This window comes from Morone saxatilis, unplaced genomic scaffold, assembly GCF_004916995.1.
Source record: "Morone saxatilis isolate NCDOM2014 unplaced genomic scaffold, NCSU_SB_2.0 Contig1, whole genome shotgun sequence".
In the NCBI taxonomy this organism is placed as follows: Eukaryota; Metazoa; Chordata; class Actinopteri; family Moronidae; genus Morone; species Morone saxatilis.
Window position 1 is genome coordinate 17329584 of NW_023339651.1, and position 24165 is coordinate 17353748.

The 24165-nt window shown below is 41.3% G+C and overlaps 1 protein-coding gene across 1 annotated transcript in view; it reads left to right on the forward strand.

Annotated features, from left to right (window-relative positions):
• cacna1g (calcium channel, voltage-dependent, T type, alpha 1G subunit) overlaps window positions 1-24165 on the forward strand; it is a 155722-nt gene that overhangs the window by 94633 nt on the left and 36924 nt on the right. The window contains exons 20-25 of the mRNA XM_035670064.1: window positions 3861-3929; window positions 7078-7262; window positions 14413-14539; window positions 15923-16048; window positions 16181-16270; window positions 16508-16700. Of these exons, the coding sequence (XP_035525957.1) occupies window positions 3861-3929; window positions 7078-7262; window positions 14413-14539; window positions 15923-16048; window positions 16181-16270; window positions 16508-16700 (790 nt within the window). The remainder of the gene's footprint in view (window positions 1-3860; window positions 3930-7077; window positions 7263-14412; window positions 14540-15922; window positions 16049-16180; window positions 16271-16507; window positions 16701-24165) is intronic.

The following is a 24165-nucleotide window of genomic DNA, read 5'->3' on the forward strand; positions in this document are numbered from 1 at the left end:
ACACACACACACACACACACATATATCTAACTGTGTGTCCTTTCCTACTTCCAGCAATAGCAGCAGAACACAGCCAAGCCGCTCTATGCATAAACACAATAATTATCACTGTTTGATTTTTTTTTTCTCGCTGAGCGAGGTGTTCCGTGGATGGGCCTAATTGCGGTTCGGTCTCGCTGGAACGCTCCGTTCTGCTTGTTTTGCAACTGAAACACGGAGGAGACAGTGTCGTTGTAATTGATTCAATTATCTGTGGGCTGGCGTACGTGGCTAATGTCCAGGAAAGGAGATGTTTAACAAATGGAGGCCGCCCCACAGGCAGCCCGGTCTAATCAGGGCAGAGAGATCACACACACACACACACAAGTAGATGGGATGAATTCATGTCTCTCACCTTTGCACACGCACATATGTAAATACAAAATCCACCACTGCAGCCACACTGACATTCACATCAGAGAGCAGTATTTTTTGGATGCGGATGTATTTTGTCAGTTTCCTGCCGTGGCCGCCATGTCCAGTCGGCACCCTGAGGCCATTATTGAAATTAGATGGAAATATATGACGCAGCAAGCAGCCCAAAACAAGAGAATGAGCAGTCATTACGGGTTTGAGCTGTGATGCTTATTGCGCCAGATCTCATTTGCCCGGGTGGTCATTGCATGATGCTATCTGTTTGTCTGTGTGGGATGTTTTGAATTAATGAAGCCGATTGTGTGAATCGATCTCCACTCGCTGGTTCTGTTTTGGCTCTGTATAACAACCAAACATGTATAATTTATCATTCCGCTGCTACTCTTTTAAAGTACCTGTTTTACATCACCCGCGGTGCCAGCCTGACAGAAGACGTGTTTTATTCTTTAAACAGAAATGTACTCATTGTTACAGAGATAAAATCTTTTAGTCACAACATTTTAGTGTGGAATGCAGGCTGAATAATTAGTTTATTGTCCTGGAAGTTATGTCACACACTTTGTATTTGGCTTGCAGTCCTTTGCTGTTTTGGTTTAGTGCTGGAGGTTGCCTGGATACTGTAGCTCAGTGGAAATGATTGAGGATGATTATACCACCTATTACGATGTATTATTCTTAATTGAGCTAGGGGACAATACATCACTGTCTAGAGGTTAAAATTGAATTATATCAGCATTAACAGTATAAAATACAATCAATCTAAGTTTCCTGCATCCACGTCATCTGCTCCGTACAACATTAAGATAGAGAGATGGCGCTGCACACTTGTCTGTGATGAAAGCTTTCCAGGAAGTGTGGGCTGACTCTCGTTTTGTGCTGCACAGGAATACAGGAAGGCTTTGTAACGGCATAACTGAATGCTGCATTAAGCAGGATTTTTATGTAACAGTGCAGTGACCTATTAAATTATTGCTATCATTATACATTTCCTTAAAAGTTAGAGAGATACTGTGCGTCTCCAGCATCTAGGGGCTGCCAGTGTACAATGCCTAGTGGAGCACTGTAGATTAACCCACTGGAAGTGTTTGGTTTATTGTTTTGACTGTTTTGTAACTAAGCAAAGTGCCTCTCAGTTTAAGTCATTGCTGGCCTCTGTTGCATGACTTCAAAACAAGCCGAGCAACAATGATCTTTTCAGGCTGACGGCTTGCTTGGTGCCCTGAGTTGTTGTCAGACACACTGGAATCCAGGCGTTGAACTGGCAATAACACCACCACCGTTAGAGATAAGGAATGAGAAGGGAGCAAAAGGGATATGTTTTAATTCATCTGAGCCCTTGGTTCCTATCTGTTTCTTTCAATCACCTGAAAATGAGAATCGTGGGGGAAAGCACTCGGGCAACTTTTAATTAACTTTTAATTAGGCTACTTATTTGACTGAGTTGATTCTGTGTTTTGGTCGGCTAGTAGGCTAAATGGTTTCAGCTCTTTATGTGCAATATTTTAGCTAGCAAACTATATTTAGCCCCCTAGAGAGCAAATGTTCAGTTTCTTTAACATTGTTTATTTTATTATTTGGTTCATTTAAGTCGAGTAAGTCAAATAACATGAAAAAAACAACCTAAAGTTGATACTTTGCTTCATTTTGGTATCTAAAATGGAAACAGCTGACATGCTAACAAATTTGTTACAGTTTAGACTTGGATACGATTCTGAATTTGTGTCTAATTCTTTATTTACACTTCTCTTATTGCTTCATTTTTGCTAGCTAGATAGCTCAAATGGCTACAGCCATTTACATGTAATTATTTGGCTAGCAAGCTACAAAATGTTGGAGCAAATTTTCAGCAGATTTTATGTTCATCATTAGCCAAAATATAAGCACAAAAAACTCACTTCCTTTTTGCAAGCTATGTTGCTAAAATGGTTATTTTGGGCTAACGTTACTGTGGAAAGCTGCAGAAATAAAGTTTAAGAGTAGGTTTTTTGGGGGGTTTTTCTTTTTTTCCTTTCAGTTGGACAAATACAAATAAATAAATAAACAATAAATAAGCACACATATGCAAAGGGTAACTTAAAGTTAATATTGTTTTATTTTTGCAGGATTGCTAGCTAACATAGCTACAGCTTTACATACGTTTCAGCTAGCAAGGTATATTTGCGTAACCTGCCCAAGCTAAAGTTAACAGCTTGTAGGCTACAGCTGGTAACATGATTATACACACCTAAATCTCCAGCTTTTTGCCAGATTTTGATTGGGCCGACAGCAAATTTAGGCAAACTGGTGAATTCATGTCTCATTATAGCATGAATAGCATGAATTTGCCCCTCTATCTCTCTGTTCCTCCCCCTACATTCTACTTTCTCTCGGCTCTAATCTCATCTCCTACCACAAGCCTGTTAGTTTGTAATGAATGAAAGTATGGAAACTCGTTGACAGAGGACAGGAATGGCTGCTGTCAAGAGTGGAATTTATAAAACCTCTTAACGGCAGCATTCCCAGTGATGTCATGCCTAACATTCCCAGAGACTTCACGAAAAACGCTGCAGGACTGCCATGTCTGTGTTTGTGTGTGTGATTTTGTGTTCCTCGGAGCATGGGTGATGGTAGTCGGAGGCCGTGGGAAAGGCAGCCACCTACACCCGCTCACATGCACGCACACACACACACGCAGTACATAGACAGTCAGTGGCAGGACGGGGTTGTGTCTCCTCAGACAGAGGGGAAGTAGAGTAAATAAGCAGTCAGTGAAGGGATCTTATTCTTGCTAGCTTGCTTGTTTTCTCTCCTCAGTCCTTGTTTAGCTCAGTAAATAGGCTCCCATCCTCTGCTGCGTGCACACACACCACTGAGCCATGCTGCCTCTGGCAATTAGGGAAGCATGGAGTGCAGTAATGTGTGTATAGGTGGAGATCTAATAGCTCCGTCCTGATGGTTTTGTTGCATGCACGTTCACAAAACAAAATGACGGTGCTTGTTTTTTGAATGGACTGTTTATCTCTGATGAAACAATAAAGGGCCTGATGCAACATGCTCCTGTCATTGGAAAACTGCCAATTTCAGCCTTAAATTCTTGTTTCACGACACAACTGAAGCCAAGTGTTCCACAGGTGATATAATGCCACTTGTTCCCACTGCAATTCAGCTGATTCAGGCAATTTTTGTTCTATTTGCACTAAACAAAACTGTGGATAACATTGTCATATATAAAAGAAACATAAGATTTTAGGCCTAAAGATTAGATGCCTTGTTTGAAAACTTCCTGCAGTGCTAATAAGCAGTAAACTTTCTATTTGCCTGTCAGCCATCATGAGTGAGTGCAACAGGGAAAACAGTTTGTGAAATAGCTCCTTCATACATTATTCAGCTGAACTCTTTTATTATTTGCTATTGGTGCATGTACTGTACCTCAGCTCAACCAGGTCTTTCTGCCTTCTTTACTGCAGGAGCGGATCTTCCTCAAATTGTCCAACTACATCTTCACAGCGATCTTTGTGGCTGAGATGACTATAAAGGTGAGACACTCTTTTTTAAACCTCAGTGCAAGTTTTGTGACAGATTTTGGTAATTTTATCCATTATGCAGGGTGCAAACTGCAGGGGAGCCAGGGGGAGCTGGGCTCCTCTTAATAAGACATACTGTACGCTCCCCATAAAACATAATTTCTGAAATTTTAGGGGGTCTCTAAAATATTAACAATATGTCATTTTTGCCATGCATTTCTGTTTCTCTATATCTTCATCATCATGGATTACATGTAAACTTAGGCTACTAAGCCTAAGCTAGTTGAAAGAGTCATCATTTTAAAGGTACGCATTTGTTTTGCACTCTTCCATGAAGTCATCGCTGAGTTCTGTTCTTACTTACTCAGTTGACATCAACTGTTATGCCACTGAATATTTGATCAGGCCAGATTGTTTGCGAACATAAAAGCACTGGTTGCCTCATATCGAAGACCCCTTATCATTCGTCTCCAGTTTTGAAAAAAACAAGGTGTGACACATCTGTGTTAACTGACAAACATTTTGCATAAGATGAAGGAACCCGAACCAGACTCCAAAAACCGCTTAGACACAAAGCTGCAGAGAAAATACAGTCTGCCTGATACCTGCGTGTACCATAAGCCCCCAAAAATACAAAAGAAAACAGAGTTAAGAGGGTGGAAAGGGAGAGGAAGGGGAGGAAGAGAATGAGAGATTGAGACTCAAACATTCGGTGAACACGCACAATGTGCACACACGCACTCTCGGGGCTGTTTCATAATGCTAAGTGGAGGATTGTCTCGCCAGTATTCAAATGGACCAGCTTTGAATGGAGGTCAATGCAGGCGTGGGCAGGAGCGAGCAGAGGCAGAGGCAGAGGGGAGGAAAGTTCACGGGTGTCACTCATTCAAAGTCTCTGTCTCTATTTCTGTTCTCAGTGCAATTGGCGTGCTCACGGATGTAGGGCCTTCCACACACACACACACACACACACACAGAGAGAGAGAGAGAGCACTGGTTTCATCATTTAGTTTTCAAGTAATCTTGACACAACCGATGATTGGTTATCAGCAGACAAGATCTTTCACTTACATAAGTGTTGGTAATATACCATTACAAATGAGAAAGAGTCCAGCATTCAAAGTTAAAGTCACCAAGTACATCTACTGTACCTGAGTACAGTTTTCATGTACTTCTGTCCCACTACATTTCAGAGGGAAATTTTTTTTTACTCTACTACATTTATGTAACAGCTGACGTTACTGTTTACTTTCAGAGAAAGATTTTAAGATAAGAAAAAAGATGATCAGTTTACATAATACACTGCAAAGTTTAAACCAGTGGTTCCTGACCTTTTTGGCTTCTGACATTTCACAAAAAAATCAAAGATTAGAAAAAAGTCCAAAGAAACATGTGCAGCAGAACTTTGTGTATTTCTTCTTTCCTGCCCCATTGATGGATGTATCTTGTGAGCCTTTGAAGGGGGGGCCAAACCTCTAGTTTGGGAACCACTGGACATAGCTGCCTTATAGTTAAGTATAGTTAAAACCAACTACAGCTAAACCAGCTACAGCAGTAAATGCTGCAAAATGAATACATCAGTATTAATAATAATGTAACCAGAATTTATTAGTGACATGGAGTACTTTTGATGCTTTACAAAGGACATTTTGCTGCCCCCGACTAAAGATTTTCCTAGTCGACTATTCGTCGTTAGATAAAGCCAATAGTTGACTAGTCGACACACCTTTATGTATATTAATTAAATTATTTAAATATACAGATTTTAACAGTCGCCTGTTAAAAAAGCGGTAATTAACCTGAATGTGTCAGAACAACCAGCAAGGAGATGGAACATTTAGTTAACTTTCAACAGGGTATAACATCACATAAGTCTCATCATTCAAAACATGCAACAAATAACTTCCAACTTCACAAAAACAAATAGTCACAGACTTAGATACGATGGATGATATATAACAGCTTCTTACAAATTAACTCACTTCAAACTCGCTCCTCTTCCTCTGTCTCATTCCTTTCATGTCCCTGCCTGAACCCTTTATCCCTAGAGTCACAGTCCTGGTCGGAGCCGCTGTAAATCAGCTGGCCTCCATTGAGGCTGTAAGCCGCTCGTTCCTCCACTCCTGCATTAGTAGTGTTTAACCCCCCCCCCTTTCTTTTGAGCTCCTAGTGCAGATACAGCTAGTACAGTTACCATATGCAACGGCGTACTGGTAAGTGACTCCCTGTGTTCCACAAGAAAATGTTTGTCTTCAATCTGTCAATCCCCTAATTCTTTCGTCCCATGTTGTTTTTATTTTTTTGCTACTATCCGATGGCTGTTACAATATTTACTATAATAAACATAGATGACTTTGAAATTAGTGCCATAAAATAATAATGTATGGAAAATGGAAATACTCCGGTAAAGTGTTATTACCTCAAACTTTTAAGCATAACAATTAAGTACTTGAAGAGTCAGTCGAAGCTGTCAGGACTCTCTGTGACCTTTCTCTGTTGATAAGTTTTGATCAGCCTCTTTGATGATTCCCCTGCCACACTATTCATATACAGTATGTACTGTTATGCATTGATTAGCATCAACTAATGTAAATCTATCCATCTCCCGCTCTCTCTTACTCTCTCATCTTTTCAGTTACAGTAGGTGTTTAGAAATGCATGAAAGCAAAAATAATCGTCCTGCACTGATTTAATAAGTTTGAGCTAAAAAGCACAAAGCCAGCCAGTCTCTATTATTTTCTGGAATGCAAATTGCTTTATGGGCAGAATAAATGATGAGTGGAACCTATAGAATTAGAAATTAGGTTTGGAAAGCGCTTGCAGCTTTTAAGATCTTCGCTGCCAAGTTCTGAGTAAACAATCGCTCCACAAAGTCAATAAGCTGTGCATATAGGACTTTAAGCATCAACTCCTAACAAATACAGAAGATGGCTTCATAACAAACAAATCTGCAAACACGCAGACAAAAAAACAGATATTGAATTATTGATTCTTGTATCATTTTATGCCACTCACATTTGGAGTTAATAATACATTTTAGATGTATCCCAAAATGATGTGCACCACAGCAGTTTTACCCATTGTGACGTATGCTCAGTACACTAACTGCACTCTGATATATGTTCATGTACCATGCCTCTGTGTCCTTATATGTGTCCAGATTGTAGCTCTGGGCTGGTGTTTCGGGAAGAAGGCCTACCTGAAGAGCAGCTGGAACGTACTGGACGGGATGTTGGTGACGATTTCTGTCATCGACATTCTGGTGTATCTCATCTCCAACTCTGGTACCAAGATCCTGGGAATGCTCAGAGTGCTGAGGCTGCTGAGGACCCTGAGGCCACTACGGTAAGTGGCTCTCCCAGGGACTGCCAAAAAGTGTGGACAAACAAAACATGCTGAGAAGAAAGACAACCACCCCTGAAACTGTTGATAGGAATCATAAAATAAAGTCTTAAACCCAATCTTATAGGTTTAAACCTCTCCATTTCCCAGTGTCAGAGGATGATAAAAGCTCCTGGTGTGGATGTATTGTTTTAATACGGAGGTGGAAACAAACAGAGCTTTCTCTCAGCTCTGAGATGTACCACCTTTTGGAACTTTTGAGAGATATGTGTGTATTTTTGTATGTGCAGGAATTTATTTTGGTGTGCATTCATGCGTGTGATATTGTCAGCGTGTACACAGTTGCTCAGTTATGTTTATTTGAGCAGAAATAAGGCGGAAATCACCAATTTGGTGGCTGTGTTTTTACTTACAACTCCAAATATGTGTGTTTGAGTGTGTGACAGAGACGATGAACAATGTGTGTCTTTTTGTTTTTACGCATGCACACTGCTTTAGTTTTAGCCTCAGTGTATGTATGTTTGCGTGTGTACCATTTGCATTCGTGTGGCTTCACGCTCGACTTGGCTCACAGCCACAATGCTCAGTTTCATCTCGTGAAGGGGAGCTCTCAAGGCTTTGCTCTTCCTTGAATATTTATCACAGTTCTCAAGAAAAGCAGGAAAATCAAATATTCATTTTCATTCTGCCAAATTTTCCCACTAAACACCACTGATCTCTTCTGTCGTTCTGGTTTAACTTTCACCTTTAACATGAAAGTGAAATCTTGTGCTGAGACTTATTTCGCTCTCCCTGCCTTCAAAAAGTATTACTTTCTTTATTGAGTTCATACTGTTATACTTAGGGATGTGTACTTAGGTAGTGAGTTTGTACTGTATAATTTGACACTATGTTTGGGTGTATTTGTAAGGACACTGTTCACTGACACTGAGTCTGATCTAAATTGTTTTATCACTTCAGAAAAGGTGAGAAAAAGGGGTTTTGCCAGGAGAATCTAAGTTAGTTTTTTTCATCTCTGAACAGATATTGTTTAATTTCTACTCCTACTGTACATGCGATATAAAGCCAAAGCTCACGTTTTATGTGTTCACAATGTACGGTCCGATCTGTAAGCCATGACCTGAGTGCTTACACTGTACGTGTGACATCAAATGGAACCCAGCTGAAATTCGGTCAGACTCTAAAATTAATCGGCAATGACAATACATTTCTAGCCAAAAGAAAGACATGACAGTAATGTTACATGACTTGCTAACAAACAATATACATACCTTGTGTTTAGAGTGCGTGGAGAAATCCAAACAAACCTAGAATAAACATGAATGTTTTTAGTCCTATTTAGAAACAGGGGTAGTGGTGCACTTCAGCCTCTTATGGCAATAGTGAGTATTACAACAATAAGAACCTTTTTCCACCTGCCAAAACTTGTAATTTCACCAGTTTTCACAAAATTAAGGAAGATTACTGTGGCACAACCATTTTTCACCTGTTCTGAAGTCATAAACATGGGAGATTAAAAATTTGAATCACTTTTTTTTTTCTTGCCTCTCAGGGCTTCCGTATATTGTTATATTGTATGTGTGTTAAGGATGATTCCAGTTTATTAATATTGGGTCTCATTCACTTAGTTTGGGCCAAATTTCCAAATTTAAATCTGTATATGTCACTGTATGTACACAAAGGAATCATTTTTGTGTAAGTTGACATGAGGATTGCTGTGGCACTGAAAACTGAGAAAGAGAGTGGAAACGATAATAACTTCTCTCTTATAAATGAACATAGACTCTCAGCTCCTACAAGTGAGTGCTAGGACACAGCGTACTTCAACATACTTCAGAATTTGGTTTGGTGCCACTGGCTGTCAAACGAAGGCTTTTCTAATTAGATCTGGTGCAGCGGTGACAAAGTGAGCACTTGAAAAGAGTACCTTACTCTAACTGCTGCTGGATCTTCAGTCTCTAAGTCATTCTGCTGTTTGCCCTCACTTATTTAATCCCCAGAGGGCATCGCGGCTGAGGCTGTATTAATGTTGAGTACGGAAGGTTTTAAAGTCAGATTAGAAAATATGTAGCAATTACGGGAGGAAATTGGACAAATTTTAAGTTTGGGGAGAAATATTCTCGGGAGCAAAGGGCAACCACTTCTCGAGGGAGGGATATCTTCAGTTTGAGAAAAATAAAAAATGGCAGAGAGAGAAACAGAATAAGGAGGACTGTATCAAGAGAGTGAGTGAAGTAGAAACAGGAGAGGGCGTAAAAAGAAAGAGGAAAGAGCTGAGCTTGGTGGCTTGGCTCTCTCATCCCCTGTGGCTGCAGATAGAGTTATGAGAAAGTAATACTATAAAATAATTTTTAAGGTAGTTATTAACTTTCAATCCAAAAGAAGGAGCACAGCATTAAAGGATATAGTCTATTAAACTATGAGTGTGCTGCTGTTAGTGTACTGCATGGCTTGGTGATAGGGTACTGCAGGCAAGTTAAGTAGTGAACAAATAACTGTTTGGGAACAGCATTTGTGGAGTTGGAGTTGGCACTGCAGTGCTTCTGCAAAACTTATTAACATAAACCAAATCTATTTATTTAAAAGCCTGGATCTGTGTGTTAGTTACCTATTTTGACCAGATGTATAGGCTGGTGACTAGTTGATGCATCTAAAACTGCCTCTGAAAAAAGGTGGGGAAGAAATATACAATACACTTTTAAAATGTTCACTTATTTAAGTAGTGGCCAGTTTGAAACTTTGTGGGAAGTAGGCCAGGACAGAGCTACCAAGCTAGACCAGTGAGCACAGAATCCTAAACTCAAATACCCTGTACATTGGCTCTAAAAATCTATAGTCAGGTTGAACGAGCTGGCTGAAATGCCCTGTGGACTACAGCCAGACTGGAAATAGCCTATGAATTTCTCCATTTGTACCATTTAAACAAAATACTGCATTAAAGATTCTACCCAGGTTTCAAAATGGTGATTATAATGCATTTGCAATTCTAAACAGAAGTCAAAAGCTAACTTAATCAAAATCACACTTTTTAAGTACTAACAACTCAATTGCATTGTTTAAAATACGTCACTCAAGGAAGAGCCCCATAAAGTAATTTGTCCAATCAGCATAGCCATTATTGACTGCATAACTAACTGTGAAGTTTGGAAACAGAAGTTAGAGGACATTAAATATCACAGTCTCTACAAAACTAGATTGTGGATGCCTTACATCATGATCTCAATCAATCTATAGCCTATTTATTTTAGTTTCCTTTTTACTTCAATGGGGGTCTTCATGGTGAATACAAAAATGGCTTGATAAGACATTGAGGCCTAAAGAGAGGTACAGACTCAGTCTCTGTCTCTCACACTCAACCGGTCAGGATTGCCCCATTCTGGTCCCTTTTGTCCTCCGTGAGGGATCACTCCTATTTGCCAACATTTAAACTTGCTAAGAAAGAAACTGGCCTCAGAACCGACCTGTCCGAGTCTTTCTCAAAAAGATTGCAATATATCGCCTTGCTTGCAGGAATTGTAACCCCTGTATCGCGATGTGTATCGTATCACTAGATTATGGCCAATACACAGCCCTAGATGACGTTTTGTGACTATCAAAACTTAAAGACAGACCTGTATTACTATAAGGTCTGCTCCTGATTTATAAAGTCCGTAAACAAAATAGAAAGTTAGTAAACTAAATTTCATTCATTCTTCATCATTAGTGGAATTCATTACTAATCAACTGCCCAAATAGTTTAATTCTGGCTAATAGTCTCATTTCTGTGTAAACAGATCAAGTAAAACCCAAGTTTCTTAGGAAGACATAACTAAACTAACTGTTTGTTAGATGTAGATAAAGAAATGCATATTTACTGGCTACATAATAAGGCAGTAATGTCCATAAGAATATATTCCTTTCCCATTTTCATGAGAAAAAGCTCCGAGCTATAAAGTTAAAAAACATTTTCCTCCTAAATTCTCCAAAATGATGTCTGTCAAACATACCACACCAGGCAGACACAGCTTTGTCACCCATAGTGCTTCTGTGTGAGTTTCAATATCAGCTTGTTGTCACTCCAGTCTGATTGCGGCAGACTCGCGCTCACCGGCTGTTTGCATTAAATATGAGCTTGTCTGTGTTTCCCCCTCTGGCAGTGCAGGGCACGTGGGGGTTCACACAGGCAGCAGCATCATCATATTCTTGAGTCGCTTGCTACGTGTGTGCGTACTATCGCAGCAAGGCGGGTGACTTTGTGTGTGTGAATGTGTTTGTGTGCTCGTTTCTCATTAGAGATATTAATGACTGGCATTACATTGCACAAGGGAGCGTCCACAGGGGTGCACGAGCATGTGTGTTCGTCCGTGTGCATGACAGAATGATGCATCAGCTTTGTTTAACAGGACATACACACACACACACACATACACACACACACACACACACCTCTGCGGCCATTCATCAAGCCCACAACCTGAGCTGAGGGCCGGCCTCAGGGAAGCCCAGGAGTTAGTACCCTGTGTCATTCAATGGCACTTTTATGTCAGCACAACACCACCTACACCTCATTGACAATTCAAGCTGCAGCCCAGAAACCCCAACCCCTCCACACCACAGGGGTGTATCCATTAATTGTACCTGTCACACAGCAGACTGATCTTAACAGCTTTGTGGGGTCGTGGCTGGCCAACAGGTCTGTTTATTGACAATTCCCCCCCTGTGGTTGACCCCTGTCGGCACAGCCTTTGAGCTCATCCGTCACTTGACGGTGATGTAATTATCCCAAGGCTTCCATTGGGTAGTTTATGTGATTTCTCACAATGTGGGTACGCTTTTTTGACCCTCACGCCTTGTGTGTGACAGCGCTGACGTTGGCCAATTAACTCAGCTCATAATTACCATTCTTCAAGACGTTTATATTGTGTTTGTGCGGCGTCTGAATTCATCAGCTTACAGTTTACATTAGCATTTCGCTCACTTTTGCCAAAAGGCACAAGAACAGCGAGTGGTATAGTTTGACAGCTGAAGTGGAAGGACAGCTGTAGGTTGAAAGAGAGGAGAGTGGGAAGAAGTTTACGCAGCAAGGTGGAGCCAGGAACAAAGTTTAGACCAAAAAAAGCGATAAAATAGCAGCTGCCTCGTTTTTTATTCCCTCTATACCCCTGCAACTCGCCAGCCCTCCTCTCCTCCCTCTATTCCCTATTTCTATCTCCTCACGTCTCTTAATTACACCCAGTGTTTGCACTGTGGGAACATGCCTGCCACTTATTGCCTTGCTTGTTGTTCTTTTTCCTAAGCGTGAGGGATATGCTGGTGGTGGAGAGAGAGACTGGCGGTGCATGTGTGCAGGTGCTGTGCATCTTTCCCGCTCCTTTGTGTATCACACAAAACAAGGACACGCTGTGAACGGCTATGAAATTATGCAGAGTGCTAGATTAGAAGAAGCGAGAGCTAACTTTTCTCTCCCTCTGGCTCCCTCCATCCAGCTCCTCCTCATCCTTTTTTTTTTCTTCGTGTCATATGCAAATAGACTTTGTGGAGAGAGGAGCCCATCGCAGTGTGTGTCCTTCACGTACCGCATCATCAGAGTGTATTGACTCATAATAAGAAGCTCGTCTCTACTCCGTTCCCCTCCTTAATAAGCCTTTTCACTTGTCGGAGTGGAGCTCAAAAGGAGAACATGATGTAAAGACGTGTAAAGAGAGGTTGGCTTGGGGTTTTCATATGCAAAGCAGCAATGTGTGGAAACATCTTTTTTTGAAGGTAATGTGGGATCTGAGGGACTGAGCCGGGTAGCGGCTGTAAACAGTGTTTTCTCTGCCCTTGATGAGATCTGCAAACTCACTGACTTCTCCAACAAGTTGCATATTTTTCTTTCTTTCTTGCTTCACTTTTATAGTGTTTTTATGTAAAGCTAGTTTTTCTTCATCTCCTCACATTTCTAACTTTCTAAAGTCTTTAGAGAGCAGGGCGCATATGCTAGTAAAATATGGGAGCACAAAACCAATGGTAATCTATTGAATGGCTGGTCAAACATTCTCTAGCCATGTAGCCACTGGACAAAAACGTTTTCACCCTGACGCGCACCAATGAAAGGATGGCAAGTTTGCCTATATCTAGGGGGAAAAATTCAAATGAGCATATAATTTGAAAATACCTTTGAAACATCTGACTCTTGCAGTGTTTCACATTTCTGTGTCATAATAAATAGAAAGGTAAACTCCTCTCCAGACAAACAGACTGAAAGTGGACTCAGATCTGTGCCCTATGTTCTCATACCTGAAAGCAGACACAGCCAGGGCAGATGTAGCTCTTGAACAATAGTACCCTCTATAGGTCAGCAGTGGTACTACACCCCAACATGGTTTCCAATAGAACATTAAGAGAGGCAGTGAGGTGAAGTGATGACGTGTAGCCTCTCTGATCAGGGCTATCGATCAGTGGCCTTGTTCGGCCCTGGCCTTTTATTTTCTTATGTCGTCTCGTAATGCGTTATTGACTCTTTCTTTACTCAACTGGGAAAACATACAAAACATACAGAGACACGACAAGACTAATAGACAAAGGCTGAAGAGACTGTCACCTTTGCCTGTAAAATATCGTTTTCATGTATCGTGTGTGCGTGTTTCCTGTGTGAAAGCCTAGGCAGACAAGTGTGTGTGCATTGGCAGGTGTGTGTATGTGTGTTTGTGTTTTACCCCGTCGGAGAAGCTCAGCTGCAGTGCGGTGCTGGGTGCCATGCTGGCACTAATTAAACATCCTCATCAGTCCATTGGCTTAATTAGATGTGTCTGTTTCCTTGACTGCAGAATAGAAAGGAAGCAGAAAGAGGTGTGAAAGAGAGAAAAAGAAAGAAGAGCAGGAACGGATGAAAGTGATTTTGTCTTTAAGCCAACAAGTGTTTTTGGTTTGAAAAGTTCTGAAATGTGTGCAAATGAGGAAGAAGTTTCTGACTGTGGTAAAAGAAAAAAGAAAAAAGGGTTTATTTGTGTGTGTGTGTGTGTGTGTGTGTGTGCAGACAGGGTAAGGGCCTAGGGGTGCGTGGGGGTTGTGGGTTGGAACGCTGCGGGCATCCCTGCTCCATCTGGTATGAGCTGTACTGTTAGTGACCTGCACAAACATACACACTCAAACACGCATTGCACTAATATCCTATTATTACGCTGTGTTCCAGTGTGATCAGCAGAGCTCCGGGGCTGAAGCTGGTGGTAGAGACCCTGATGTCATCGCTAAAGCCCATCGGCAACATCGTGGTCATCTGCTGCGCCTTCTTCATTATCTTTGGCATCTTGGGAGTACAGGTGAGAAAGGAAGGGTGAGGAGAAGGGAGGGAGAAAATAATGAGAAAACAAAGAGGCAGTAAGACCGCAGTCGAGCCAGCCGTGGCACAGAAACATTACCCTCCTCCTACCACGCTGCAACAGTTTGACATGTGACAAATATTCCCACAATTATTCACTGTCCCCTGTCCCCTGTCCCATCTTGGTTGTACATACATCACAGATTATTTGCAGAAAAATAGCTTTTCCATGCACTTTCCATGTTATAACTCACACTCTAAGACACTTATGTAGGCTTATCTGGTCACAATGAAGATTTCATGGCTAACAGCCCAAGGACTAATCTATACCAATGAGCTCTTTGCCCTTGGTGCAGTTCAGGCTCCTGTCTATCTAGCATGCTTATGTCCATAAACCATCTGTCCACGTAATGTAGTGTCATGAAGGGTTAATGGCTATGACGATACCACGAGGCAGTAATTGGAAGCCCACACACGCCCACAAGTCACACGTTAAAAGGCATCCATGGAATTCACTACATAGTCCATAACCTCTGGTGTTGGAACTGTTGCTAATACGGGTGTGGCCATTCAGCAACCCACAATCTCTTGACATAATTATTTTATACCAATTAGCCACTGCTGTATTTTGTACTGATTCAGCTACTGTCTAAACCAACATTTTATAACCTGAAACCAGGTTGGTCACACAGCCTGATGTTTGCCAAGTCTTGTTCTGAACGAAAGATACCTTTAACTTATGTGTCTCTGATATCTTTTTAAAAAGCTTAAGTGGTCAAAGAGTATAAAACGTATAAAAAGACATATTACAGGAATAGTTGGACATTTGGGCACATTTGTTTACTTTGCCGAGAGTTAGATGAGAAGATCGATACCAAACTCATGCCTATACAGTAAATATACAGCTACAGCCAGCAGCCAGTTAGCTTAGCTTAACATAAAGAAAATCAGCTAATGTGACTCTGTTAGGACGTTAAACGTTTCTGGAAAAGTGTTTCTGCTGTTTTCCCGCCCTGTTGAGGAGACACCTCCCTGGTATCATGAACAGTGCTACCTCTCAGCACTGTTGAGTGGAACTTCAACTGCAGGCGTGAACTTCTAGCTGGTCTCACTGCAGCCAAAAGACCAACACACTATTTATTAATAAAAGAATGGCATACAGAGATGTCGCCTAACTAGAGCTCTACAATTAAACAACAACAACAAAAAAACAACTGGATAATATGGATTTTTTAATAAAGTTACTGGACAAAGATCTTGACTCTTCTGCAAATATACAACATATGAGATATATACACATTTGAAATATCAATGTATGTATGTAAATGCTTCCCCTCAGCATTAACCATTTAAATAAAGGGTGTGTCTGTGTTTTTCTCCCCAGCTCTTCAAGGGGAAGTTCTATGCTTGTCAAACAGAAGATACCAGTAACATTAAGAACAAGACGGCGTGTTACCTGGCAGGCTACAAATGGGATAAACACAAGTACAACTTTGACAACCTGGGACAGGTGAGGCTTCAGAAATGCTTCCCGATCAATAAATACATAAATGTTATATTATTATATATATAATATTACGTTTTTGTAATCCCTATAGTGTAGTATTTCTGTTTTACGCTTTCTTCTCTTTCTCTGTCTCAGGCTTTGATGTCTCTGTTTGTTCTGGCATCAAAAGATGGCTGGGTGGATATTATGTATAACGGACTAGACGCTGTAGCGGTTGACCAACAGGTAAATACATTCAAAACTATGCACATATCTCTACACAGACACCCACATGTACACACATGTAAAATATGTTTAGAGCACATATCATTTGGCTATAGCTAAGGGAAAATCATTTGTGGCCATTCACGCAAAAATATGTACTAATAATATCTGTTAGTCATTTATAAGTGCATACACACAGTTAAAGAAGACTTCTGCTGTAAATGTCTATAAAAACTCTGTATTCTGTGTCTGTTTTAGCCGAGAACGAACCACAACCCGTGGATGCTGCTGTACTTCATCTCTTTCCTGCTGATTGTGGCCTTCTTCGTGCTCAACATGTTCGTGGGCGTGGTGGTGGAGAACTTCCACAAGTGCCGGCGCCACCAGGAGGCCGAAGAGGCCAAGCGCAGGGAGGAGAAGAGACTGAAACGCTTGGAGAAAAAGAGACGGAGTAAGGAGAAGGAGCTGGCTGGTCGGTAGTCTTTCCACATCTTTCTGAGTCCTGCTTGATTTGAGCCTGAGCCTATTTTTTATTTTTTTTTTGCTTTTTGCTTTTTGATTTGGTTTGGCCGAATCCGGAAGAACGCATTTAGTGAGCTAGTACCAACCACAGTTGCTACTCTGCGATAGAACCCTCCCTTTTTCCTTTCCTTGTAGGCCCTCAGGCTAGTTTTTGTTGCAGTCCGGTGGTCACCTATTCTGACTCTGCAGACTCTGCTACAGACTGTGGAAGCTCTTCTTCAACCCCAGCATTAAACTGATCAAGCTGGATGTTAAGAAAAGCTTCCATAATCAAATGGTTTGCAGAGCTAGCACAGCTGACCGCTGGTATTAGCAACCACCCCACCTTTCCCTTCTCCCTTACCTTGCCTGGTCTACCGTAGACGCCGTGCTTGGGATGGCCCCTTGGAGCATGCCCAGTGAGTGCTGACAGACGGGGCTTGCATGGTGGTGGTATACAGAGCTAGAGGGAGGGGGAGTTGTTGATCATTTAATCGCCCTAAACGAGACGACCCCCCTCCCTTCCCCTCTTCTGCATGTGGTGTAGTACAGCCGCAGGGGCAGGGATAGACATAAATCTGGAAGAAAAATAGTTAGTTTTTACCGTAGCTTTGGGTGAGATTTGTAGGAGTTAGCCGATTCCCTGCCTGTTCCCCCTCCCCTCCGGCTGTATAGGAGTTGGTTACAAACTGCTTGGTTTGGTTTTTATTCTTTCCACTGCCTCCTACTCGTAAAAACACATGCGCTAGCATCTGCTAGCGTTATACTTTTTGTGAATTTTGTGCCTATTTACCAACTAAATCCAAAAGGCACTTTTTAAATTTCTACAAGGAGCAGTGGACACCATTGGTTTCTTAAAGCTGAAAAAAAAAATCCCTCTGCCGTCGATATGACATGATAATTTTCATTTGACAATAGGAATGTTGCCGTCCGAGTCTTGAGAAATACAGATTGAAATTGATCTTCCTTTTTCAGGAGGTGTCTGCCAAGGGTATCTGACCAATCGAGAACCTCTCCCACCGCACACTCAGTCTGAACACATGTACACTTTATATCTCGAGAGGCCCGTCCCTTTTTCTCGAATTCACACAAAACCTTTCATATTTCTACATTTTGTTTTTTTCTTATCTCACTTTTGGTGGGAAAGTTTGTTTGTTTCTGGCTTAGTATTTTTTGCCAGGAAACCTTTTTTCATACACAGTACTAATGAGGGTTTAAAAATTGGCTAGATGTTGGTTTATTAGCAGCAAAGCAACACAAAAATGTTACGGTTGCTCATAGAAGGAGACAACTTACTGGTGTATCTCAACAGAATGCGATTTGTAAGGAGTTTGTAACGTCTACTTTGGTTTGAGAGTCATCGGCTTCCTGATTGTTACAAAACAAAAAAGTGTCAATCCAAAGAACTGGACTCAGAATCACTGGAAAGACGTAGGAACATAAACCAGCTTAATCTTTTCATCACTTCCTTCTGGCCTTACTCCATCCCTCTTTCCCTTTTTCTCTCTCTTTAACTCTCTCCTGTTTCTAACTCTCCATCTTCCTTCCTTGCTTTCTTCTGCTTCTCCCTGACTAACACGGTCTCATTCCTCTAGATTTATTGGTTCCGGGGGTGAGTTGGGCCCTCTCTGAAGGCACATTGAAAGGTACAGAGTTTCCAGCATGTTCTGTGTGTCCCTTTAAACCCCCCACCACCACCACCGACCACGACCACCCACCATGGTGGCTAGGGTTCTAAGTTCAATGATCACGGGAGGTAGGGCCCCATCCCGCGTCCCCGCCCCCCTGCCTCTCTCCCATCAGCCTTCAGTCCGCTGGACATGCTGTTACCTGTTTTCTCTGTCGTGGCTTTGTCTTTCACAGCTCTTCCACACCGTCCGCGATCCATCCACCGTCCACAGCACTGCACTGCTGCACAACCACTGCCACAAAAGAAGAAGACTGTTGTCTAGTTAGGTTGGCAGGGAAACTGAGATGGAGACATGGTGAGACAGGGAGAGGGTACTGTAGTCCCATTGTAATTCTTTCAGTAGGTATTAAAATAATAATTCCAGTTTATTACATTTTGGGCCTTGTTTTCATTGTGATAGCCATCTTTTCTGTTGATTGTAATAATTTTGTGCTCGCCAAAGTAACTGCCGAGATCTTTGAACATGGTGAGATCATATATAACGTGTGACAAGGCAAGAGACGTTAGCAGTAACAAGGCAGGTTGTAACAAGACTAAAGCTTTGATCCTACTTCTGTACAGACCTTAGTTTAGCATGTTAGCATGCTGACATGTTCTAATGAGCACTAAACAAAAAGTACAGTTTCATTTTAGGTATTTGGTCATAAACCATAGTGTTGGACAAAGTAAAGAGGAAAACATGAGGGATAAAACCAGAAATAACCAAATTTTGTAACAGTCCATCCAGTAAATTCTGAGATATTTCCTAGAGTAAGTGAAAAGTTTGACCTGTTGGTGGCTCTAGATAAAAAGATCACCAGAGTCATTGGAGTTCGTTCTCTTGACACCATGAATGTCTGCACAAAATGCACTGGCAATCCATTCAGCAACTGTTGAGATATTTCAGTTTGAAATGAAGTCGTGGACTGACTGACAGACTGACATTGCCATAATTAGAGCCTAGACTGATTCTACTCAGGCACAGTGGTACTTTGATCTAACCATCGTGTTATCAAGTTAAGATTTGATGGTTACTACGGACTGACGGGGATTTGGTCATAGACCAAAGTATTGGACCTGTTAAAATGTTTACCTGATGATAGAAGTGGATTGAATGATTGTTCAATGTGGAGTTTGTGCTCCCAGATCATAAAATACTAATGAGAACAGTTAAAAGTCAATGACATACCCAATTTTAAGGAATCACTAAAGTTCTTACAATTCATCGTGAGGAGGACATGAATACATATTTAAAATTTGTCACTACTAGTATGGCTCTAAGGCCAACAGCTATAGTAAGTTTTGTAGGTAAAGAAACTTGAACCTGGCAGGTCTGTAAACAAGGGACGTTTCATCTTCCAGATAAGTTTGCTAACCTTTCTGATTATCTGACTGACTTGTGTTTCTTGCCTGTATAAGGTTATTATTACCAATAGGAATGACGGCCAAAGCTCTAATAATAAGGCCCAAGTTCTGATAACACAGAATTATCCTTTAAACTTGCTGTGTTTCTCTCTCTCTTGTGTCTCGTATAATTGCAGCTCACAGCTGTTACAATATATCAGAACCAGAGAGATCAGAGGGCTTGATCAGATTGTACAACGGGTGCCATGTTGAATGAACAGATTCTCTCCGTTGCTAACATTCTCTAATAACGTCCTCTATTAAAGGTCACTGGCCTCCATTAAAGGGCATTGGACCACAGAAATTCAATCAAGAACATTCTGCTATTTTCCCATTGAGTCTGTGCTTGACTTAAAAGCTTAATTTAAGACACAGTGCCAAAATATGTAAATGTAATCACAATAAATTAAACTGCAACAAAGTCTCCACAGCCTGGGCTCAAAATAGCTTGTTTCACTGGCAAATATGGCTTAAATAGTTTCTTTGGTGGAAAACAATCTATTTTTAGTTCCTCAGACGTGAATCAGTAGGATATTGTTATTGAGTCATGATCTAAAATGGATTTAGGGTTCTTGCCAAACTGCATAAATGTATCTCAACCAAATAGCTGATTTACTACAACACAGTGTGTCCAAAGGTCACAGCAGTACAAGCTGTTATTAAGTGAGACCACAGCAGGTTTGTTAACCGCAGTTGGCTCTTGTTGGGCATAAAGGTCATCTGAGTAAAGTCTGACCGCTCCGACTGGTTTGCTGTGTTCCCATGGCAATCTGCTTAAGGTACTGTTATGATAGGTGTGAGCTGCTGAGAGGCGTATTAGATAATGACAACCCTTTCCCTAACTCTGCAGTATGAACGTTTGTGTGTTTATGCTTGTGTTTATGCCTTTGTTTGCACATATATTAGCAGGTCCAATGTCTGTTAAATCGAGGCACATTCCTGGAAGGTAGGCTTGACTGTGCTAGATTGTATTCTTGTGTGTGTTTGTGCATATGTGAGTGTGTCAGGGAGCAGATGGTTGCAGAACAGGTTGTAAAATATGCAGGAGCAGCTCTCATCCCCAAATCCCCTCTCCTCTTAGTCTGGATGGCTGTCTGAGAGGCGAGCAGGACCCCTACACCCCTTTGTTGCAGCATTTCATGAGTGCTCGCAGTATTTTGATATTTTTACCCAAAGGTAATTACAGAAATGTCAAGGACACAAAACACATAAAATACAGCGTCCACATAGTTAGTCACGTGTGTGTGTGTGTGTGTGTGTATTTGTGTTGGGTGGTCAGTACTCAGAGAATAAGGTGTAGGTGTGCATTCGTGTCACGCACGGTGTGTGAGTGTGTGGACTCTTATCTTTAGCTAGCACTGCACTGGAAAGGCTGGAAGGAGGAGAGGGACAAAGAGAGGAGAGGAGATGATGGAGGGGCCACATTAAAATTTTGACTGAGGAGAAGAGGAGAAGAGATACATATGGGTGGAAGGGAGAGTTCAACTTCAATGACTTTATTGTTCATTTCAGTATCTCATTAGAAAAGGTTGATGGAAGTGGCAAACTTTGAAAGAAATTTTGCAAACAGTTTTTTGCATTAAATGAGGTGGGTTTTTTTTAACAATATCTTGATTATCTAACAAACAGTTGTCAAGCAGTCCACTAAAACTAGAAAATTTCAAATGAAAGTCAAGGGATCACCAAAGTCTATTGGCTTATCCTCTGGGTGAACAGGCATGTACCAATCCAATAGTCGATTGACTCACCTAAGGACAGACCGACAGTATCATCCCACACCACTAGCATGGCTAAAGTGGTCAATCTACTCTTCTATGTATACTTTGGAAACCTCCTCCCCCCACACACACCTTTCAGACGTTGGATTTGGGGGTCTGAGACCATTTATGTAACTTTCTGAGAGCGGCAGTTTGACATTCACACACAGCTGTACAGAGGCGAGACAGAAAGCTGGGTTTGAACTTCTCTCTTCGCGTTCGGATCAGGTATAAAGCCTTTTGATTTCCAAAGTGGTCGTACAACATGCTGTTCAAACCACTTAGTTTATAGTGTAACCAGGCCACAGCTTTGAAAGGAAATGCAGTCTGATTTCAAATGTCACCTTTAGGGACCTGAAACACTTACATCCTGGCTTTGCTTACGAAGACTTGTGAGTGGACTTGAACTTGCTCCCAAAGACTACCAAGACCCACTCTGGATCACAACACACACACATTTATATACTGGGACTGAAGAAAAGAGACGTTTAAGAGGTTGAAGAAAATGAGGGTAAAATGTGTAGACATAAAGAGAATCTCCACCACACAGAGGCAGACATGCATGAACTATCACACACAAACCCACACACATACAGAGGACGGCACTAGTTCCCTTCAGGGTCAATGTGAAGTGTCTCCCTGTTTGAGTAGACTTGTTGTGTTGAGTCATGCAGTGTGCAGTCAGTCAGCTGCTTGTGACAGACACATCAGGAGAAGCTACAGTACAGTGCACACAATGTATGCTTCAAATTGTAAATATAGTTTTCATATTATTTCCTCCCTGTTCCGCCCTCAGTGAGCTATCAGAGAGATGGCATGCTGTATATTTTGACAGACAGCAGCTTGTATCAGAGTAATGATATTCTCAGTGTGCACTAGTCTATAGCCTGTGTGCAGCAGCAGTAGCAGTGTCAGCAAGTAGCAGTGTCAGTAGTAACAGCATCACTCAAAAAACTCTATATAGTATTAGTATACTCGTATTTGAACTTTGTATATTTGTGAGATTAATTAACTGCGTTAAGTCAAGTAGTAACCGTACTTAGGTGACAATTCATCCTACCAAACCAACCACGTTTCCCCATATACTAATTAGTCTTGCCATTTAAGCTTTGTAGGATGTGTAATTGCTGCCATTATTATGTTCGTTTTTTGTTTGAATGTTTTTTTCGAGGGAATGAAGTGCCACATTCTTGTACCGCACCGATGTTGTTGGCGGGTGGTCAAGGGGGATGGTGGGCGTGCAAAACACGCCACCAAATCCTGGTTTTCCCAGTGTGGTTCGTTTTTATGCAACAAAAACAAGATAGAAAGATAGTGGTTTTGGCTAAACTAAATGTTAAACCAGATCTTAATCTTTCCCTACTGTATGTTTATTTAATCCACCATGCGTATGCCTAGTTGGTTTATGATATCTAATATTATTATAATATAATACAGAGAAGAGGTGTGCTTGTCAGTTGTCTGTCAGACTGCACTGTTAAAGCTGAACAGTGCACAATAAATGACAGCCTGTAAGAAATACCAGTACATAAAAATCTAATGTCCCATCAGTTCAGTATTTTCAGTGTGTGTGGGCTTTTTATGTGTTATGGTGGTGTGCTGCTTGTGTGTGTGTAGTTGGTAGGATTACATCAGTGGCTAGGAGTTAGGGTTAGGGTTAGCATTAACAACCAGGCTTGGATATGGTACTGATCTGTGCAGCATCATTATGGTTCCTCCAATAGTATTTGTTCCTAATTGGTAGTATATAAAGGTAATTTCTAGGAGACAGGGTTCAACAAACAATTAAAAGATGCAACCTTGTAAGGTCTTCAAGTGTAGTAAGTAAGTAGCAAACAGTTGTTGTCTCTGGTCTCCAGAGAAAGAGTATTTGAACTGAAACCATCAAGTACCAGCTTTTAGCAATAATTTGAGGTTGTTTACATCCACATCATATAAACCACGTGAGAGCTGTTCCCCTGCTGATGTCAGCCTTTAACACTAGATTAAAGTCGTTTAGTTGTGTAAAGGTTGTTTCAGTATACACTACACTGCTGAATTGGAGCCATGGGACACATTATAATGATAACTAAATATACAAACATTTATGAGAATTTTTTGTTGTGCTGTTTAACACCAGGGCAGGGAGAGCTAGTAAACACGGAGGGGATGAAAAGGAAGAGAGGCTAATGAAGGTATTAGAAACAAACAGACAGAACAGGGAAAGCTAGGAACAGAGAAAGCAACCGACAAAGTATGTAAACAGAGGAGAAAACTTATGTAACCTTTTATTTTTCTGCAGCCTTTTCTGTGACTGTGCTGTGACAATGCCGTGTTATATTAGTTGTTAGCTTTGTATATGGAGTATAGGAGTTGAGTTGTGTGCTTGTGCTAGCACTCCTCCTTTAAGTCAGTCAGAGAATTGTGGCTCTGCCATGTTAACAGATGGCCCTTGACTTCCCAAACAGGCTGAACAGATCATCACTGTAGCCCAAGCAGCTCTGTCTGGGTCAGCCCCCACATGAATTAACTCTACCACAACACTCTCTCATCGCATCTCACCCCAAACAGTCATCTTATCAAGGAATACATGTGCACAGATAAAA